General features: G+C 46.3%; 1 protein-coding gene across 1 annotated transcript; it reads left to right on the plus strand.

The window, feature by feature from the left end:
- The first annotated feature begins 7,260 nt into the window (after nucleotides 1-7,260).
- On the plus strand, nucleotides 7,261-16,078 carry LOC140556646 (ubiquitin carboxyl-terminal hydrolase 37-like). The gene is made up of 10 exons (XM_072680721.1): nucleotides 7,261-7,334; nucleotides 13,470-13,571; nucleotides 13,768-13,899; nucleotides 14,077-14,206; nucleotides 14,354-14,490; nucleotides 14,582-14,675; nucleotides 14,971-15,050; nucleotides 15,162-15,290; nucleotides 15,382-15,467; nucleotides 15,936-16,078. The coding sequence occupies exons 1-10, from the start codon at nucleotides 7,261-7,263 to the stop codon at nucleotides 16,076-16,078; spliced, it is 1,107 nt and encodes a 368-aa protein (XP_072536822.1).

Genomic DNA, 16,078 nt, shown 5'->3' on the forward strand with positions numbered 1-16,078 from the left:
CCTCTTTTGGGGGGTGGGGGGTATATTTGGGGGGCTGTAGAGAGGTGGGGGTCTCAGTTGTGTGGTAATATTTAAGATATTTCTGAAAAACTTCAACAATATGAGCAGTCAGTTTAAAGAGCTTAATCACAGCATGAACTTTTCCACAGAAAAAGAAGTGCAAAGAAGTTGGGAGTGATCTGGATGAGGAGAGAAAAGAGAGCAAGGAGAAGAAAAAGGAGAAGAGATGGTGGCAGCGTGGCTTCTTGAGGAGATTCTCCTTTTTATCGTCCTCCTCTTCATCCTCCTCTTCGTCCTCCTCCTCTTCTTCTACCTACTCCCCGTCCTCCTCTTCCTCCCCCAGCATCCCCACCCTCCGTCTGGGTCCTGGGAGGTTCGCCCTGCCTCGGAGATGCTACTCATCCCCCTTGATCAGCTTCTCCTGCCCTCCTCCACTATTCCGCTCCTCAAGTGCTCCTTCAATTGTCTCTCACCTCGTTACCACATCCTCAGCCTCCTCCTCTTCCTCACCCTCTTTCTCCTCCTCTTCCTCCTCCACCGACTCCTCCGTGGGTGAGAGACACAGGTAATTTAGCAGATGACAAAAGTTTACTCAATCCCTCACTCATATCAAAGTTTACTCATATCAAAGTTTACTCATACTGGATGTGATTAGTATTATCACTATTTATTTATTTATTTATTTATTTATTAGTTCCTCTGGATCAGAGAAGGACACGCCACCATCTCAAAGCAACACCAGGCCAAGGACAGCTCCAGGTCTGATTCAGCAGAGTTTATGGGTGGTGATACTTTTCATTCCCTCAGTGTGTGTAGACTACAGACTATTGACTCCATTGTATTGTATTCTATACAGGAGCTGCTGGTGACTTGCCTCTATCCTCCGTCCCTCTGGAGAGGTGAGTACAGTGATACTGGCTCCATCTAGTGGCTGAGAAAAGTACAGTCTAATATCTGCCCATTTAAACAGTCATTATAGCTTTTGCCTGCTGTAAACCAGAGGTGTGCTTCAGCTTCCCAATCCCATCACTGGAGTCCTACCTGCACTCCTCCTCCTCCTTAATTTACCCAACAAAAGAGTGGAGACCCTTTATTAAAAGCTCTGGGTACTAGATTTATAAAGCTGGTGTAACTTAGTGCAGTCTGAAGTAGTGGGTTTAATATGACTAGCAGACCCAATCACTGTTAGCAAGCCTAGTCCAGCCCAAATAACCAGTAAGCATGAGTTTACAACAGAACCTGCCTAGATGTTCTCCATTTAACATCCACATTCATCCCTCCCTTCATCTCTCAGACCACTGACCGTTCATGTCCAGTCCGACCCTCACGTTCAGAGGCAGGGTGCGTTTGGTCGGCTGCTGTCCGTCTTCAGGAGAAGCTCGGTTCAACAGCTCGGGTAAAGACTCTGTCTTTTTTCCCTTTTATTCAGCTGTCAGTATTTATTTCTCTCTCTTTCTCCTTTGAACTTGTGGGTGAAGAACTGGAGAGAATGAAGGACTGTCCTCTGTGAAGGTTTATAGATGTTCATAATGAAAGTGAGGAGCATCAGTTATTATGTGAACCTAATCCTCTTCTTCTCTGGTGTCCTCAAGGTTTCCCAACATTGGAAACACCTGCTTTATGAATGCCACCCTGCAGTGCCTGCTGAGTCTTCCCTGCTTCTCCACCCCCATCATAGATCAGCAGGCCAGCTGGATGGACACCTCCATCTCTCAGATGCTCAGGTACCTCCCAGAGACTTCACCTGTGTCTGGATGAGCTGTTCAATCTGCTGAACTCCATGATAGTCTTTTACCTCTTAGAAATGATTTGATTTCCATTAGGATTAGATGTGTTTACTGAGGGTCAGTCCAGTGCTGTAATTCTCAGAGATCTGATCAACGTCCTGTCGCTCCATGTAGGTGTTTAGCAGTGCTGCAGCAGGCCAGGCTCAGCAGCAGCGGCACCAGCATGCAGAAGAGGCTCCTTCTGAGATCTGTCAAGCGATGCCTCTCTACTCGCTGCCCTGATTTCGGGTATTACGCTCAACAGGTACAGCAACTAGTGAAGCTGGATCCTTCTGAGAACAGTTGTCGACTTTACCCACAGTTCAGTGTTTTATACAGAGTTAGGAGGAACTGAAATAGATATCATGAGCAAAGCTCAGTCTAACACCTCCTCTTGTGCTGTCCTCCACAGGATGCCCACGAGTTCCTGATGCTCTGTCTGCTCCAGCTGAAGGAGGAGGGAGAGGCTCTCAGGGCATCCTGCCTTCCCTACATTTGCCCTGTGGCAAATTTTGAGTTTCAGCTGAGATCTGTGCGCACCTGCACCAGGTAACAGTGCTCCTCCTTCTCCAACACATGGTATTTGTGAATCAGCAGGTGTTGTTCTGTTGTAACGCTGCTGTTCTCTGTTTTGTGAAAGCTGTGGACTGCAGAGATCCAGAGTGGAGGAGTTCAACCACCTCTCCATTAACCTGAGCTCTACTCTGACGCACAGCCTGCACAGCTACTTTCAGGTCTGTTTGTGCAGAAATATAATCTGTCCCAATACTTTTGTCCATATATTGTACTATGAAAGTTAGCGAGTTCGCTTTGACACATAGATTCTTTATTCACTATATTCATATATAGCTGTCTGTTTTTAAATATCCCATCAGAATAAGCCTTTTATTTTCTTCATGACTCAAAATCCTCAGTTTAAATCAAGCTCAGCATTTAGAAACTGTGTAGAATAATAAAGGAGAATAATGATGTTTAATGATATGGAAAAGTTTATTCTGGCTCAATTTTTACTGTTTGTCTCAATTCCAGCAAACAGAGTTGGAGCTTTCCTGCCAGTGTGGAAAAGGCCGTCAGGCATGTGAAGTGCAGGAGTTCTCCACCCTCCCACGGTGAGTTTATCTGTTACACACTACCAGAAACAATGAGTTCCAAACCAGTGTGTTAACCGTGCTCCCTCTAAAACACCTCCACCCCTAAAATCACTCTCCTCCTCTGAGCAGGGTCCTGATTCTACACGTGAAGAGGTTCAGCATGCTGGGAGATGGCAAAAAGCTGAAGGATGTGATGGACATCCCTGCCCAGCTGGACCTCTCTCACTTTCCAGGAGTGGCTTCTCTTGGACAGTCTGGGTGAGCTTGCACCATCATTCCAAACAGATCAACCGTTGTCTCCGTCCTCCGTCCCTCAGTTTAAACCATAACTAGGTATTTCTGTCTTCAGTGGATCAGCGTACTCCCAGTCTTTTGGGCATCTTGGGACTGAGAAGCTGGAGGCTAATGCTCTGGACCTCTCCAGCTTCAGGCCAGGTAGAGTTTTATTGACTTATTCTTCTTGTGAGTGATTTTACACTGTAATCACATCATGAACGTGTTCAAGTACCTGCCATAATGACTCACTTCTTTCAATCTGTTAGCTGTAGAGAGTGGAGAGAGACAGGGCGAGAGAGGACAGCTCAGGAGTTCTTTGGTGAGGAGAGAGAGAGAGATAGAGAGAGTATGAATCAGGAAGACAGACAGTCAGGCCTAGAGAGACTGAGATCAGAAATACAGAGATGGAGGGGGAACGTTCTCTAGTGCAGTTTCATTTAATCTCAGTAAAAAACAAATGTGTTTGATTGCAGGAGCGTCCACCAACAGGCCTCTACAAACTCCATGGTGTCGTCTCCCATTTGGGCAGCAGCGTGAACAGTGGTGAGGAACTGGACTGACACATAACACTCATGCACAAATAGACATGCCATAGACATTTTCACATGACCAACAACACACTGCTGTCCTGACAGGCCACTACATCAGTGATGCTGCTGACGGGGAAGGAGGGGACTGGCTGTCTTTTGATGACTCCAAAGTGTCCCAACAGTCAGAAGCTGCTGTGCTGAAGTGCAGGGCAACAACAGCGTACCTGCTTTTCTATGTGCACAGGTAGAACTTCACCTAACGGCTCAAACATGTTTACTGAAGCTCAGTAGAAACACTGGACTAAGTGAACTCCAGTTATATCTCTCTTCTTGTTATTCCCAGTGGCACTGGAGAGCAGAACTGCAATTAATGCAGAGAGGCTGGAGGAGGCTGAAGAGGCTGGAACACCACCACCAAACACACCACATAACAGATATGTAAACAAGACTGAAAACTATACATGAGACTTAACTGAGGGCTACACAAATAACAGACCTCAAATCAGACTTAACTAGACACTAATCAGACACTGGGTAAAGACACTAGGCAAGCCCTGGACAACAACACCAGGCCCTCAGCAGCACAAACCACTGGCATGGGAGCTAGAGCGAATGGGACGGACCACCACGATAGCTAATATAGCTATGGGCCACTGGAACGGGAGCTAAAGGACCTGGGACTAATGTAAGGGGAGAAGGTATGGCTGGGAAAAGCTGTGTGTGGCTGGGGCTGAAGCAGCTGTCCGAGGGGGCGGGGGGGCACTGGCACAAGCAGCTGAGACAGCTGGCATAGGAGCTGGGGCAGGTTGGACCACAGCTGGTAGTGGCTGGAATGGGTGTAGCAGGACATACCTGGAGCAATAGACAGCTCTAAATTGGGGCACTGGTTCACTTGCATCTCCGGTAGCAAGTAATACTGGGGCTGATGTCAGGAGAGCTTGAGCAGCTGGCACATGGGCTGAAAACTTGTCTGCAGAGGGACTTCTGTGGCTGGTGTTCTCCAGAACACTGACCAATGGTAGTTTAGGGGTGCTGAATTTCTGTTGGGCTGGGACAAAAGCTAAAACAGGTTTGCAGTGGGAATACAGTGACTGGCACAATTTGCATTGGGACTGGAGCAGCTGGGACAGCTGTAGCAGGAGATCTTCTGAGATCTTCTGAGCAATTTAGGGGGTGCTGGATTGCTGGCAGGCTGGGAAAGGAGCAGGAACAGGCTGGCAGTGGCACTAAAGTGATTGTAGCAGCTAATACTGCTGGCACTGGTGGCATAGTGACTTAAGCAGCTGGGGCAGTTGTAGCAGAAGATCCTCTAAGCACTACATGGTACTGATTTACAGTGGCTCGCTAGTGCTCTCCATAGCACTGTCTGGTACTACTTTAGGGGGCGCTGGATTGTTGATAGGCTGGGACAGGAGCTGAAACACGCTGAACGTGGAATAAGGTGTCTGGCACAAGTCAAGAGAAGCTCATACTGATGGCACTGCTGACATGGGGAATAGAGCTGAAATAGACTGGCAGTGGGACATTTTGCTCTGGGAACGGAGCAGCTAATACTACTGGCACTACTGGGGGGCAAACAAAGGGACTGGAGCACCTGGGTCAGCTGTAGCAGGAGATCCTATGAGCACTGCATGGCACTATTTCGGGGTGCGCCGGCTCGCTGGTGTTCTTTGTGGGGTGCTGGATTGCTGGTGGGCGGGGACAGGAGCTGAAACAGGCTGACAGTAGGAATATAGTGGCTGTCACGAGTCTAAAGCAGCTAATACTGCTGCCACTGGGGCACAGGGGGTGTTGCTTTCCAGAGTACTGTCTGGTGCTAATTTAGGGGGCACTGGATTGCTGGCAGGCTGGGACAGGAGCAGGAACAGGCTGGCAGTGGGACTATAGTGGCTACAGCAGCTAATCCAGCTGGCACTGGGACTGGAGCAGCTGGGACAGCTGTAGATTTAGAGACATCTGTAGCTGTAGAGATCCTATGAGCACTACATGGCACTATTTCAGGGTGTGCCGGCTCGATGGTGTTCTTCGTGGGGTGCTGGGACAGGAGCTGAAACAGGCAGACAGTGGCTAGTCTAGAGCAGCTAATACTGCTGGCACTGCTGACATGGAGACTGGAACCGTTTATACTGCTGGCACTGCAGTCATGGGGACTGGAGCAGCTAATACTGCTGGCACTGCTGGGGGGCACACACAGGGAGAGGAGCGTCTAAACCAGCTGTAGCAGGAGATCCTGTGAACACTACATGGCGCTAATTCGGGGTGCGCTGGCTAACTGGTGTTGCCCAGAGCACTGGCTGGTGATAATTTAGGGGGAGCTGGATTGCTGGTGGGCTGGAACATGAGCTGATAATTTTATTCATTTTGACGGCGCTGTATTAATGGCAGGCTGGGACAGGAGCTGAAATAGGCTGGCAGTGGGATTAAAGTTGCTGGCACAATTTGCACTCCGACTGGAGCAGCTAACACTGCTGGCACAATTTGCATGGGGACTGGAACAGCTGGGACAGATGTAGTAGAAAATCCTCTGAGCAGTTCATGGTGCTGATTCAGGGTGCGCCAGCTCGCTGGTGTTCTCCAGAGGACTGGCCAATGCTAATTTAGGAGCGGCTGGGTTGCTGGTGGGCTGGGAAGAAGCTATAACAGCCTCAGATTGGGAATGAAGTGGCTGGCACAAGTCTAGAGCAGCTAATACAGTGGGCAGTGGTGGTTCAGCGGTTAGAGCGCCGGGATATCGATAACAGGGTTGTGGGTTCGATTCCCGGGCTCGGCAAGCTGCCACTGTTGGGCCCTTGAGCAAGGCCCTTTACCCTCTCTGCTCCCCGGGCGCTGGAGTTGGCTGCCCACCGCTCTGGATGTGTGTGTGTACTCACTGCCCCTAACACGTGTGTGTGTGTGTGAGTGTGTGTTCACTACCAGATGGGTTAAATGCGGAGGACACATTTCGCTGTACACTGTACAGTGACAAATACGTGCACCTTTACCTTTACCTTAATACTGCAGCTAATACTTCTGGTACTGCTCCAGGGGCACACACAGAGACTGGAGCAGCTGGGACAGCTGTAGCAGGAGTTCCTCTGAGCACTATACAGTGTTCAATTAGGGTTCAGAGCACTGGGCGGTGCTGAATCAGAGAGCGTCCCATCCCTCTGTAAGGAGAACGTGAACACTCTGATTCATTCAGCACTTACAGCAGCATTTTCCCTCCCCACACTCAGACAAGAGGATACAGACATATACTGACCCTTCACACACCATCAAGCCTTACAATAGAACCATATAATAGACCTTGCTGATAGGAGCTACAGCCCTTTTCAGGGAGTCATCTCTTTTGATTCTCAAATAAACTAATAAATGTTCTTGATGCTAGAAGTTCAGTCTGGATTCATTTACCATGTGACTGCTTTATTTACCATGGTAGTGTTTAGTGTTCAGATTTAGGATAAATGAATTACTTTGGTCATTGGCAATGGATAAGTTAAAGGTTCCTCCACATAACCCTTAGGATTCCAGTTTTAAAAGATTTGAATCAGTGGAGTCAATTTGATCAATTTCCTCATGGATTCTTGAACAATTCAAGATTTTAACATTTGGGAGCACATGAAGCCCAACACTCTCCACCAGAGGTCTTCAAACTGTGGGGTGAAGAAACTGCAGGTGGACGCAGATGAGAGGTGAGGTAGAAAATTGCTAAATATTAAATATTGTCTGATTCGTGAATCTGTTTTCATTTTTTGCACAATCCAGTTTAGTAATGTTGCTTTATTTTTGTTTTTGACAATAAATCTTTAAGTAAATTAGAGTCATGTGTTAACTGGTGGCACATCAACCAGTATGGGCTCCTCTAAGCAGCTGCCTAGCGCTCTGAATATTCAAATAATTGATACCCACAAAGCATGAGAAGAAGATATAAGAAGAGAGCAAATCTCCTTCAGGTAGTCGTTTCCTCGGCTCGTTATGTAATGAACAGGCAGTTAACGGGATCAGTGGAGGTCAGGTTAAGGTCTAGAAGATCAAGAAAACTTTCAGAGGGAACTGCTGGTAGGATGGATAGACAGGAAAATCAACCCCCTGTTTGACTAATAAAGACCTTCAGGAAGATTCAGCAGACTCTGGAGTGGTGGTGCTCTGTTCTACTGCACAAACATGTTCATCATGGAAGAGACTCTAGAATTAAACCTTTCCTGCATCAGAATTTTTTACAGGCACATCTAAACAAGCCTGGTGCATTTTGGAGATCTGTGAACTGATGAAGTTACAACAGAACTCTTTAGCTGCTGGTGTGACGCTGGTATGACACTGGTCTACAAAGCCAAGAATGGACCATCCCCTCTGTACTTGATGGCAATGGTCTGAAGCTGATCTGTACCAAGAGCCCTTCCAGCTTCGAGTTCGGTCAGCTCAACCCGCCATCCTTTAAGATCCACGGAAGACAAGCGTCCAGACTTTTTTTTGACTTCTCAGAAGCCCCTCAGATTGGAGTGCTCTTGGTGGAGTCACAGTGACAGTACCTTCACTTGCGCTTGTGATGCTATTTGGTTTTCTTGGCTTTTGACTCTCTGCTTGTTTTGTGACTTTGAGCATGGATCTGCCTATCATGTACCTGCCCGCCTGTGTTTTGACCCCTGCATGTCCTGACCATGAGTTTTGCCTTAGTCCTAATAAAGTCCCTATGCACATGCAGCCTGCCTCAACCAGTACGTTATATAAACAGACTTGCTTTCAGGTGTACAATCTTTTTCAGTAAAACCACAAACAGTAAATACATTTAACATGAAATCAGTTCGGGACCCAAAATTAATGTTTCTAACTAATGCGTGCTACAATTAATTTGTATTATATTATTGGAGTAAAATTTAATCTTACTGTCAATGTTACATTACTACAGTTACAGTAAAATACATGTGAAATACAGTAACACTGACAGTAAAAATACATTTACAATTACAATTACATTACATACATTTTTAAAAGAATTGAATTCTGTTCCAGTTCCAGTAAAAGGAAGTAATTAGATTACAGGTGCATTTTAAAAACAGGGGGATTACTAGCAGGATTACATTACAGCCTGAACAGCATCACTACTCTTACTCTTCATGTGTGTTTCTAATCCAGTCAGCCAGAGTGTGTTTGTGAAGATGCTGCTGCTGTTGATCTTCATCAAGGCCTTTTCTCCCCTTTATAAAGACTCACCTGGAGCGAGTTCAGTGTAACACTGCCCTCTAGTGGAGAATCTCAGCATGGCGTGCTCTAAGAACTGGATGAGAATGTAAAAAGCTTTAAAAAGAATATCAGTTCTGAAATTCTGCACCTTTTTCTTCAAACATGCATTTGCTGATTTAGGCCAGAGAATTCTATGTTAAGTTTATCAGTCCACAGGAATCATATTAGAAATACAAATTGGTTTAGAAATAGAACTGGGTTCAGTTTTGCCAGCAGTTGATCCATATTAACCCCCTTTCATTCTGGACTCGCTCTGCAGCGCCCTCTAGTGTCTGACAAACCCAGAAAACCTGCTCAAGTGGTCCTTATGACCCTTTTCACAACACATTAGTCTGGAAAGCTTCAGTGCACCATGAAGCTTCGTCTCGCCATCGTGATCTCAGATTTGATGCAGAGTACAGTTTGCTCCTCACTGCTGGTCGTGTTTGTTGGTAAAACTCGTGAGAGCCCACATTCTTCTTCTGTTTTTTATTTTCTTTATCTTTTTCCGTTGCACTTTGTAACACTTCACACTTCAGAGTACAGGAAACAGCTGATCTATCTTCCAGTGAAAGAAGGCTGTGTGTTTTTTTTGTTCTTGTTCTGCGTGTTTTACGTAGTGGGCATTTAACTAGTTGCAGCCCACTTCTATTTCCCTTATCTCTGCCTGTTTGATCTACAACACGTCACGTGAGTTACATCGTTGTTTAAGTTCTGTGGCTCATTTCATTACTGCATATGTTGCTTTTTTACTACCTTAATTTATTTGAGGGTGAAAAAGACACAATCTGACCTTATCTGACCTTAGTAAATGAACAGCACAACAGTCTGCACCCCTTTACCTTCACACATTATCCACTTCTTCCTGCTCGTTGTTGGTGTGGGTCCGGAGCTTACCCACAATCACTGGGCGCAAGGAAGGTATACCTCTTGGACGGGGCGCCAGTCCATCGCAGGGTACCTCAAAAACATTCACTCACACCTAACAGCATAGCCAATTCGCCTACCATGTGTTTGTGGTAGGGGTTCACCATCTGATACTCAGCATCAGTATCAGTCCCATACTGGCCAAAAGCACTGGATCGGACATCAGAAGGAAAAATGATCTGGTCCATTAGCCTAAACTTTCACGTAAATGCTTAACGCTCTGTCTATATGTCCTCCAGTCCAATTTTGTGTGGACTGAGTTGCCTCTCTCTCCATCTCTGGCCGCATCTACCTGCACGTGGTGCACAGCATGCTTGTTGACTCCGAGAAGCACCTGGGGGAGTGCTGAGTCTCTCTCCCTCCCTCAGCGGTTTAGCGGTTGGTGGTCGATGTGGTACAACAGATAATGTCACTACCTGCCAGTAAGCTGCCACACCATGCCACACCATGTGGGAGACTGGGGTTTGACTATGCACTACACCAAAAAGAGTCCCATGTTTTGCTGGTTTGGAGGGATAGAGAGAGCAAAGAGCTCAACATCACAACAAGCCTGTAGCTTGTGTTAATATTGGGTTACTCCAGAGCTGCTTTATGGAAAGCTTGGCCCCTTCCTCCAGCTGAGGCCCAGAGAGAGCACAATTGGCCTTGCTCTCTCCAGAGTGGGTAGATGGCGCTCTCCCTTCGTTGCAGTGCTGGCAGCCTCTGGCTTCTGCAGGTTGGTGTGGAATAACTGAGCGGCTTAACTGTGCACACGTCGGAGAGGGCTTGTGGTAGTCCGCCTTCACTGGTGACGGGGGCATTGCGTGCGATGTGGAGGGGGAGTCTGTATAGGTTGGGTAATTGCCAATCCAAATTAGGGAGAAAATGGGGGGAGGGGGGGTCGGATTAAATTTATATATAGATTATAAGATTAGATTTTGGGTCGAGGTTAAGATTAGGACCAGGGTTATGTTTATTATTAAGTTTTGGGTTTAGGTTTTAGAACTAGGGTTAAGGTTAGGTTCTGGGTAAGGCTGGGTTTAGATTTTGGGTCGAGGTTAAGATTAGGACCAGGGGTAGGTTTATTATTAAGTTTTGGGTTTAGGTTTTAGAACTAGGGTTAAGGTTAGGTTCTGGGTAAGGCTGGGTTTAGGTTTTGGGTTGAGGTTAAGGTTAGGATTAGGACAAGTGTAAGGGTTTGGGAAAAGGCTAGGTTAGATTTTGGGTTGAGGTTGAGATTAGGACCAGCGTTATGGTTAAGATTAGGTTGTGGGTTGATGTTAATCTTAGGACAAAGGTTATAAATAGGTTTTGGGTTGAGGTTGAGGTTAAGATTAGGACCAGGGTTTGGTTTATAAATAGATTTTGGGTTAAGGTTGAGGTTAGGACAAGGACCAGGGTTAGGGTTTGGGGAAGGCAAGGTTAGATTTTGGGCGAGGTTAAGATTAGGACCAGGGTTAGGTTTATAAATAGATTTTGGGTTTGGGTTTTAGAACTAGGGTTAAAGTTAGTTTTGGGTAAGGCTGGGTTAAGTTTTGCTTAATGGAAGCAACATATTAGGTCTACTTGATGTAGCAGATCAACAGTAAATGGACTTAATGTCAGTAATGCATCATCAGATCATCTTCAAGATGTTTACCTCAGTGTGTTCAGATGCTCCACTGCTGCTACTGCACTGACATGCTGTTGATGTGATACTGATACTCTGTTAAGAGTTCATTAATCATCTATAAAGGACCACTCCAAATAAAGCATTACCCTGAAACCTGTTAAACTGACTAAGAAATGTCCATACGAGGTGTCCCAATATACTGACCTGACTGTATGTGCCAAGCTATCACATATTAGCTTATATCACATATTAGACTTAATAAGCTGAATGAAAGTCATAAATCAGCACCATGTTTCTTATATGTGCAGGTCAGTGTCTGATAAAACAAGATCCTGGACCATTAGGTGAGAATTAAAGATGAGACCACAATGACACTTAACATCCACAAAGAGGGTCTTAGTCTAAAATGTTTACTATGGCTTTTTTTAGGCTTTGCACCAGGATTGGGAAGACATTGCCCCCTCCAGCTTTAGTGTTGGGGGACAGTGACCAAGTGCCCCCCTGTAGTGGCACCTATGTGTATATCCCAGGGTTTGGAGTGAGAAAGAAAGCCCCCCAGTGTGTATTTCAGTGTAGGTGATGCTCCTCCAGCTGCAGGTTCACTCTGCTGCAGGGGGCTCTATTATGAAGTCAGAACCTGATGATGCTATAATGGCATTCCAGAAAGAGCTCAGATCAGGTTCAGCTTTCAGAGAAAGTTCACCTGAAAATGGGTTGTTTCAGCTGGTGTAAGAAGGTATTTGTGCTTATTCCTCTTTTCGGGGGGTGGGGGATATATTTGGGGGGCTGTAGAGAGGTGGGGGTCTCAGTTGTGTGGTAATATTTAAGATATTTCTTCAACTTCAACAATATGAGCAGTCAGTTTAAAGAGCTTAATCACAGCATGAACTTTTCCACAGAAAAAGAAGTGCAAAGAAGTTGGGAGTGATCTGGATGAGGAGAGAAAAGAGAGCAAGGAGAAGAAAAAGGAGAGGAGATGGTGGCAGCGTGGCTTCTTGAGGAGGTTCTCCTTTTTATCGTCCTCCTCTTCATCCTCCTCTTCGTCCTCCTCCTCTTCTTCTACCTCCTCTTCGTCCTCCTCCTCTTCTTCTACCTACTCCCCGTCCTCCTCTTCCACCCCCAGCATCCCCACCCTCCGTCTGGGTCCTGGGAGGTTCGCCCTGCCTCGGAGATGCTACTCATCCCCCTTGATCGGCATCTCCTGCCCTCCTCCACTATTCCGCTCCTCAAGTGCTCCTTCAATTGTCTCTCACCTCGTTACCACATCCTCAGCCTCCTCCTCTTCCTCACCCTCTTTCTCCTCCTCTTCCTCCTCCACCGACTCCTCCGTGGGTGACAGACACAGGTAATTTAGCAGATGACAAAAGATTACTCAAAACCCTTACTCATATCAAAGTTTACTCATATCAAAGTTTACTCATACTGGATGTGATTAGTATTATCACTATTTATTTATTTATTTATTTATTTATTTATTTATTTATTAGTTCCTCTGGATCAGAGAAGGACACGCCACCATCTCAGAGCAACACCAGGCCAAGGACAGCTCCAGGTCTGATTCAGCAGAGTTTATGGGTGGTGTTACTGTTCATTCCTTCAGTGTGTGTAGACTCCAGACTATTGACTCCATTGTATTGTGTTCTATACAGGAGCTGCTGGTGACTTGCCTCTATCCTCCGTCCCTCTGGAGAGGTGAGTACAGTGATACTGGCTCCATCTAGTGGCTGAGAAAAGTACAGTCTAATGTCTGACCATTTAAACACAGTCATTATAGCTTCTGCCTGCTGTAAACCAGAGGTGTGCTTCAGCTTCCCAATCCCATCACTGGAGTCCTACCTGCACTCCTCCTCCTCCTTAGTTTACCCAACAACAGAGTGGAGACCCTTTATGAAAAGCTCTGGGTACTAGATTTATAAAGCTGGTGTAACTTAGTGCAGTCTGAAGTAGTGGGTTTAATATGACTAGCAGACCCAATCACTGTTAGCAAGCCTAGTCCAGCCCAAATAACCAGTAAACATGAGTTTACAACAGAACCTGCCTAGATGTTCTCCATTTAACATCCACATTCATCCCTCCCTTCATCTCTCAGACCACTGACCGTTCAGGTCCAGTCCGACCCTCACGTTCAGAGGCAGGGTGCGTTTGGTCGGCTGCTCTCCGTCTTCAGGAGAAGCTCGGTTCAACAGCTCGGGTAAAGACTCTCTCTTTTTTCCCTTTTATTCAGCTGTAAGTATTTATTTCTCTCTCTTTCTTCTTTGGACTTGTGGGTGAAGAACTGGAGAGAATGAAGGACTGTCCTCTGTGAAGGTTTATAGAGGTTCATAATGAAAGTGAGGAACATCAGTTATTATGTGAACCTAATCCTCTTCTACTCTGGTGTCCTCAAGGTTTCCAAACATTGGAAACACCTGCTTTATGAACGCCACCCTGCAGTGCCTGCTGAGTCTACCCTGCTTCTCCACCCCCATCATAGATCAGCAGGTCAGCTGGACGGACACCTCCATCTCTCAGATGCTCAGGTACCTCCCAGAGACTTCACCTGTGTCTGGATGAGCTGTTCAATCTGCTGAACTCCATGATAGTCTTTTACCTCTTAGAAATGATTTGATTTCCATTAGGATTAGATGTGTTTACTGAGGGTCAGTCCAGTGCTGTAATTCTCAGAGATCTGATCAACGCCCTGTCGCTCCATGTAGGTGTTTAGCAGAGCTGCAGCAGGCCAGGCTCAGCAGCAGCGGCACCAGCATGCAGAAGAGGCACCTTCTGAGAGCTGTGAAGCGATGCCTCTCTACTCGCTGCCCTGATTTCGGGTATTACGCTCAACAGGTACAGCAACAAGTGAAGCTGGATCCTTCTGAGAAAAGTTGTCGACTTTACCCACATTTCAGTGTTTTATACAGAGTTAGGAGGAACTGAAATAGATATCATGAGCAAAGCCCAGTCTAACACCTCCTCTTGTGCTGTCCTCCACAGGATGCCCACGAGTTCCTGATGCTCTGTCTGCTCCAGCTGAAGGAGGAGGGAGAGGCTCTCAGGGCATCCAGCCTTCCCTACATTTGCCCTGTGGCAAATTTTGAGTTCCAGCTGAGATCTGTGCGCACCTGCACCAGGTAACAGTGCTCCTCCTTCTTCAACACATGGTATTTGTGAATCAGCAGGTGTTGTTCTGTTGTAACGCTGTTGTTCTCTGTTTTGTGAAAGCTGTGGACTGCAGAGATCCAGAGTGGAGGATTTCAACCACCTCTCCATTAACCTGAGCTCTACTCTGACACACAGTCTGCACAGCTACTTCCAGGTCTGTTTGTGCACAAATATAATCTGTCCCAATACTTTTGTCCATATATTGTATTATGAAAGTTAGCGAGTTCGCTTTGACACATAGATTCTTTATTTTCTATATTCATATATAGCTGTCTGTTTTTATAAATCCCATCAGAATAAGCCTTTTATTTTCTTTATGATTTAAAATCCTCAGTTTAAATCAAGCTCAGCATTTAGAAACTGTGTAGAATAATAAAGGAGAATAATGATGTTTAATGATATGGAAAAGTTTATTCTAGCTCAATTTTTACTGTTTGTCTCAATTCCAGCAAACAGAGTTGGAGCTCTCCTGCCAGTGTGGAAAAGGCCGTCAGGCATGTGAAGTGCAGGAGTTCTCCACCCTCCCACGGTGAGTTTATCTGTTACACACTACCAGAAACAATGAGTTCCAAACCAGTGTGTTAACCGTGCTCCCTCCAAAACACCTCCACCCCTAAAATCACTCTCCTCCTCTGAGCAGGGTCCTGATTCTACACGTGAAGAGGTTCAGCATGCTGGGAGATGGCAAAAAGCTGAAGGATGTGATGGACATCCCTGCCCAGCTGGACCTCTCTCACTTTCCAGGAGTGGCTTCTCTTGGACAGTCTGGGTGAGCTTGCACCATCATTCCAAACAGATCAACCGTTGTCTCCGTCCTCCGTCCCTCAGTTTAAACCATAACTAGGTATTTCTGTCTTCAGTGGATCAGCGTGCTCCCAGTCTTTTGGGCATCTTGGGACTGAGAAGCTGGAGGCTAATCCTCTGGACCTCTCCAGCTTCAGGCCAGGTAGAGTTTTATTGACTTCTTCTTCTTGTGAGTGATTTTACACTGTAATCACATCATGAACGTGTTCAAGTACCTGCCATAATGACTCGCTTCCTTCAATCTGTTAGCTGTAGAGAGTGGAGAGAGACAGGGCGAGAGAGGACAGCTCAGGAGTTCTTTGGTGAGGAGAGAGAGAGAGATAGAGAGAGTATGAATCAGGAAGACAGACAGTCAGGCCTAGAGAGACTGAGATCAGAAATACAGAGATGGAGGGGGAACGTTCTCTAGTGCAGTTTCATTTAATCTCAGTAAAAAACAAATGTGTTTGATTGCAGGAGCGTCCACCAACAGGCCTCTACAAACTCCATGGTGTCGTCTCCCATTTGGGCAGCAGCTTGAACAGTGGTGAATAATTGGACTGACACATAACACTCATAGACATGCCATAGACATTTTCACATGACCAACAACACACTGCTGTCCTGACAGGCCACTACATCAGTGATGCTGCTGACGGGGCAGGAGGGGACTGGCTGTCTTTTGATGACTCCAAAGTGTCCCAACAGTCAGAAGCTGCTGTGCTGAAGTGCAGGGCAACAACAGCGTACCTGCTTTTCTATGTGCACAGGTAG

Source organism: Salminus brasiliensis, chromosome 5 (genome assembly GCF_030463535.1).
Source record: "Salminus brasiliensis chromosome 5, fSalBra1.hap2, whole genome shotgun sequence".
Classification (NCBI taxonomy): domain Eukaryota; kingdom Metazoa; phylum Chordata; class Actinopteri; order Characiformes; family Bryconidae; genus Salminus; species Salminus brasiliensis.

Coding starts and splice junctions, on each gene's coding strand:
- LOC140556646 (XM_072680721.1), top strand. CDS start 7,261: ATGAAGCCCAACACTCTCCACCAGAGGTCTTCAAACTGTGGGGTGAAG. Junction 14,207..14,353: donor TCGGGTATTACGCTCAACAG/GTACAGCAACAA, acceptor TGTCCTCCACAG/GATGCCCACGAGTTCCTGAT. Junction 15,468..15,935: donor CCTCTCCAGCTTCAGGCCAG/GTAGAGTTTTAT, acceptor CTGTCCTGACAG/GCCACTACATCAGTGATGCT.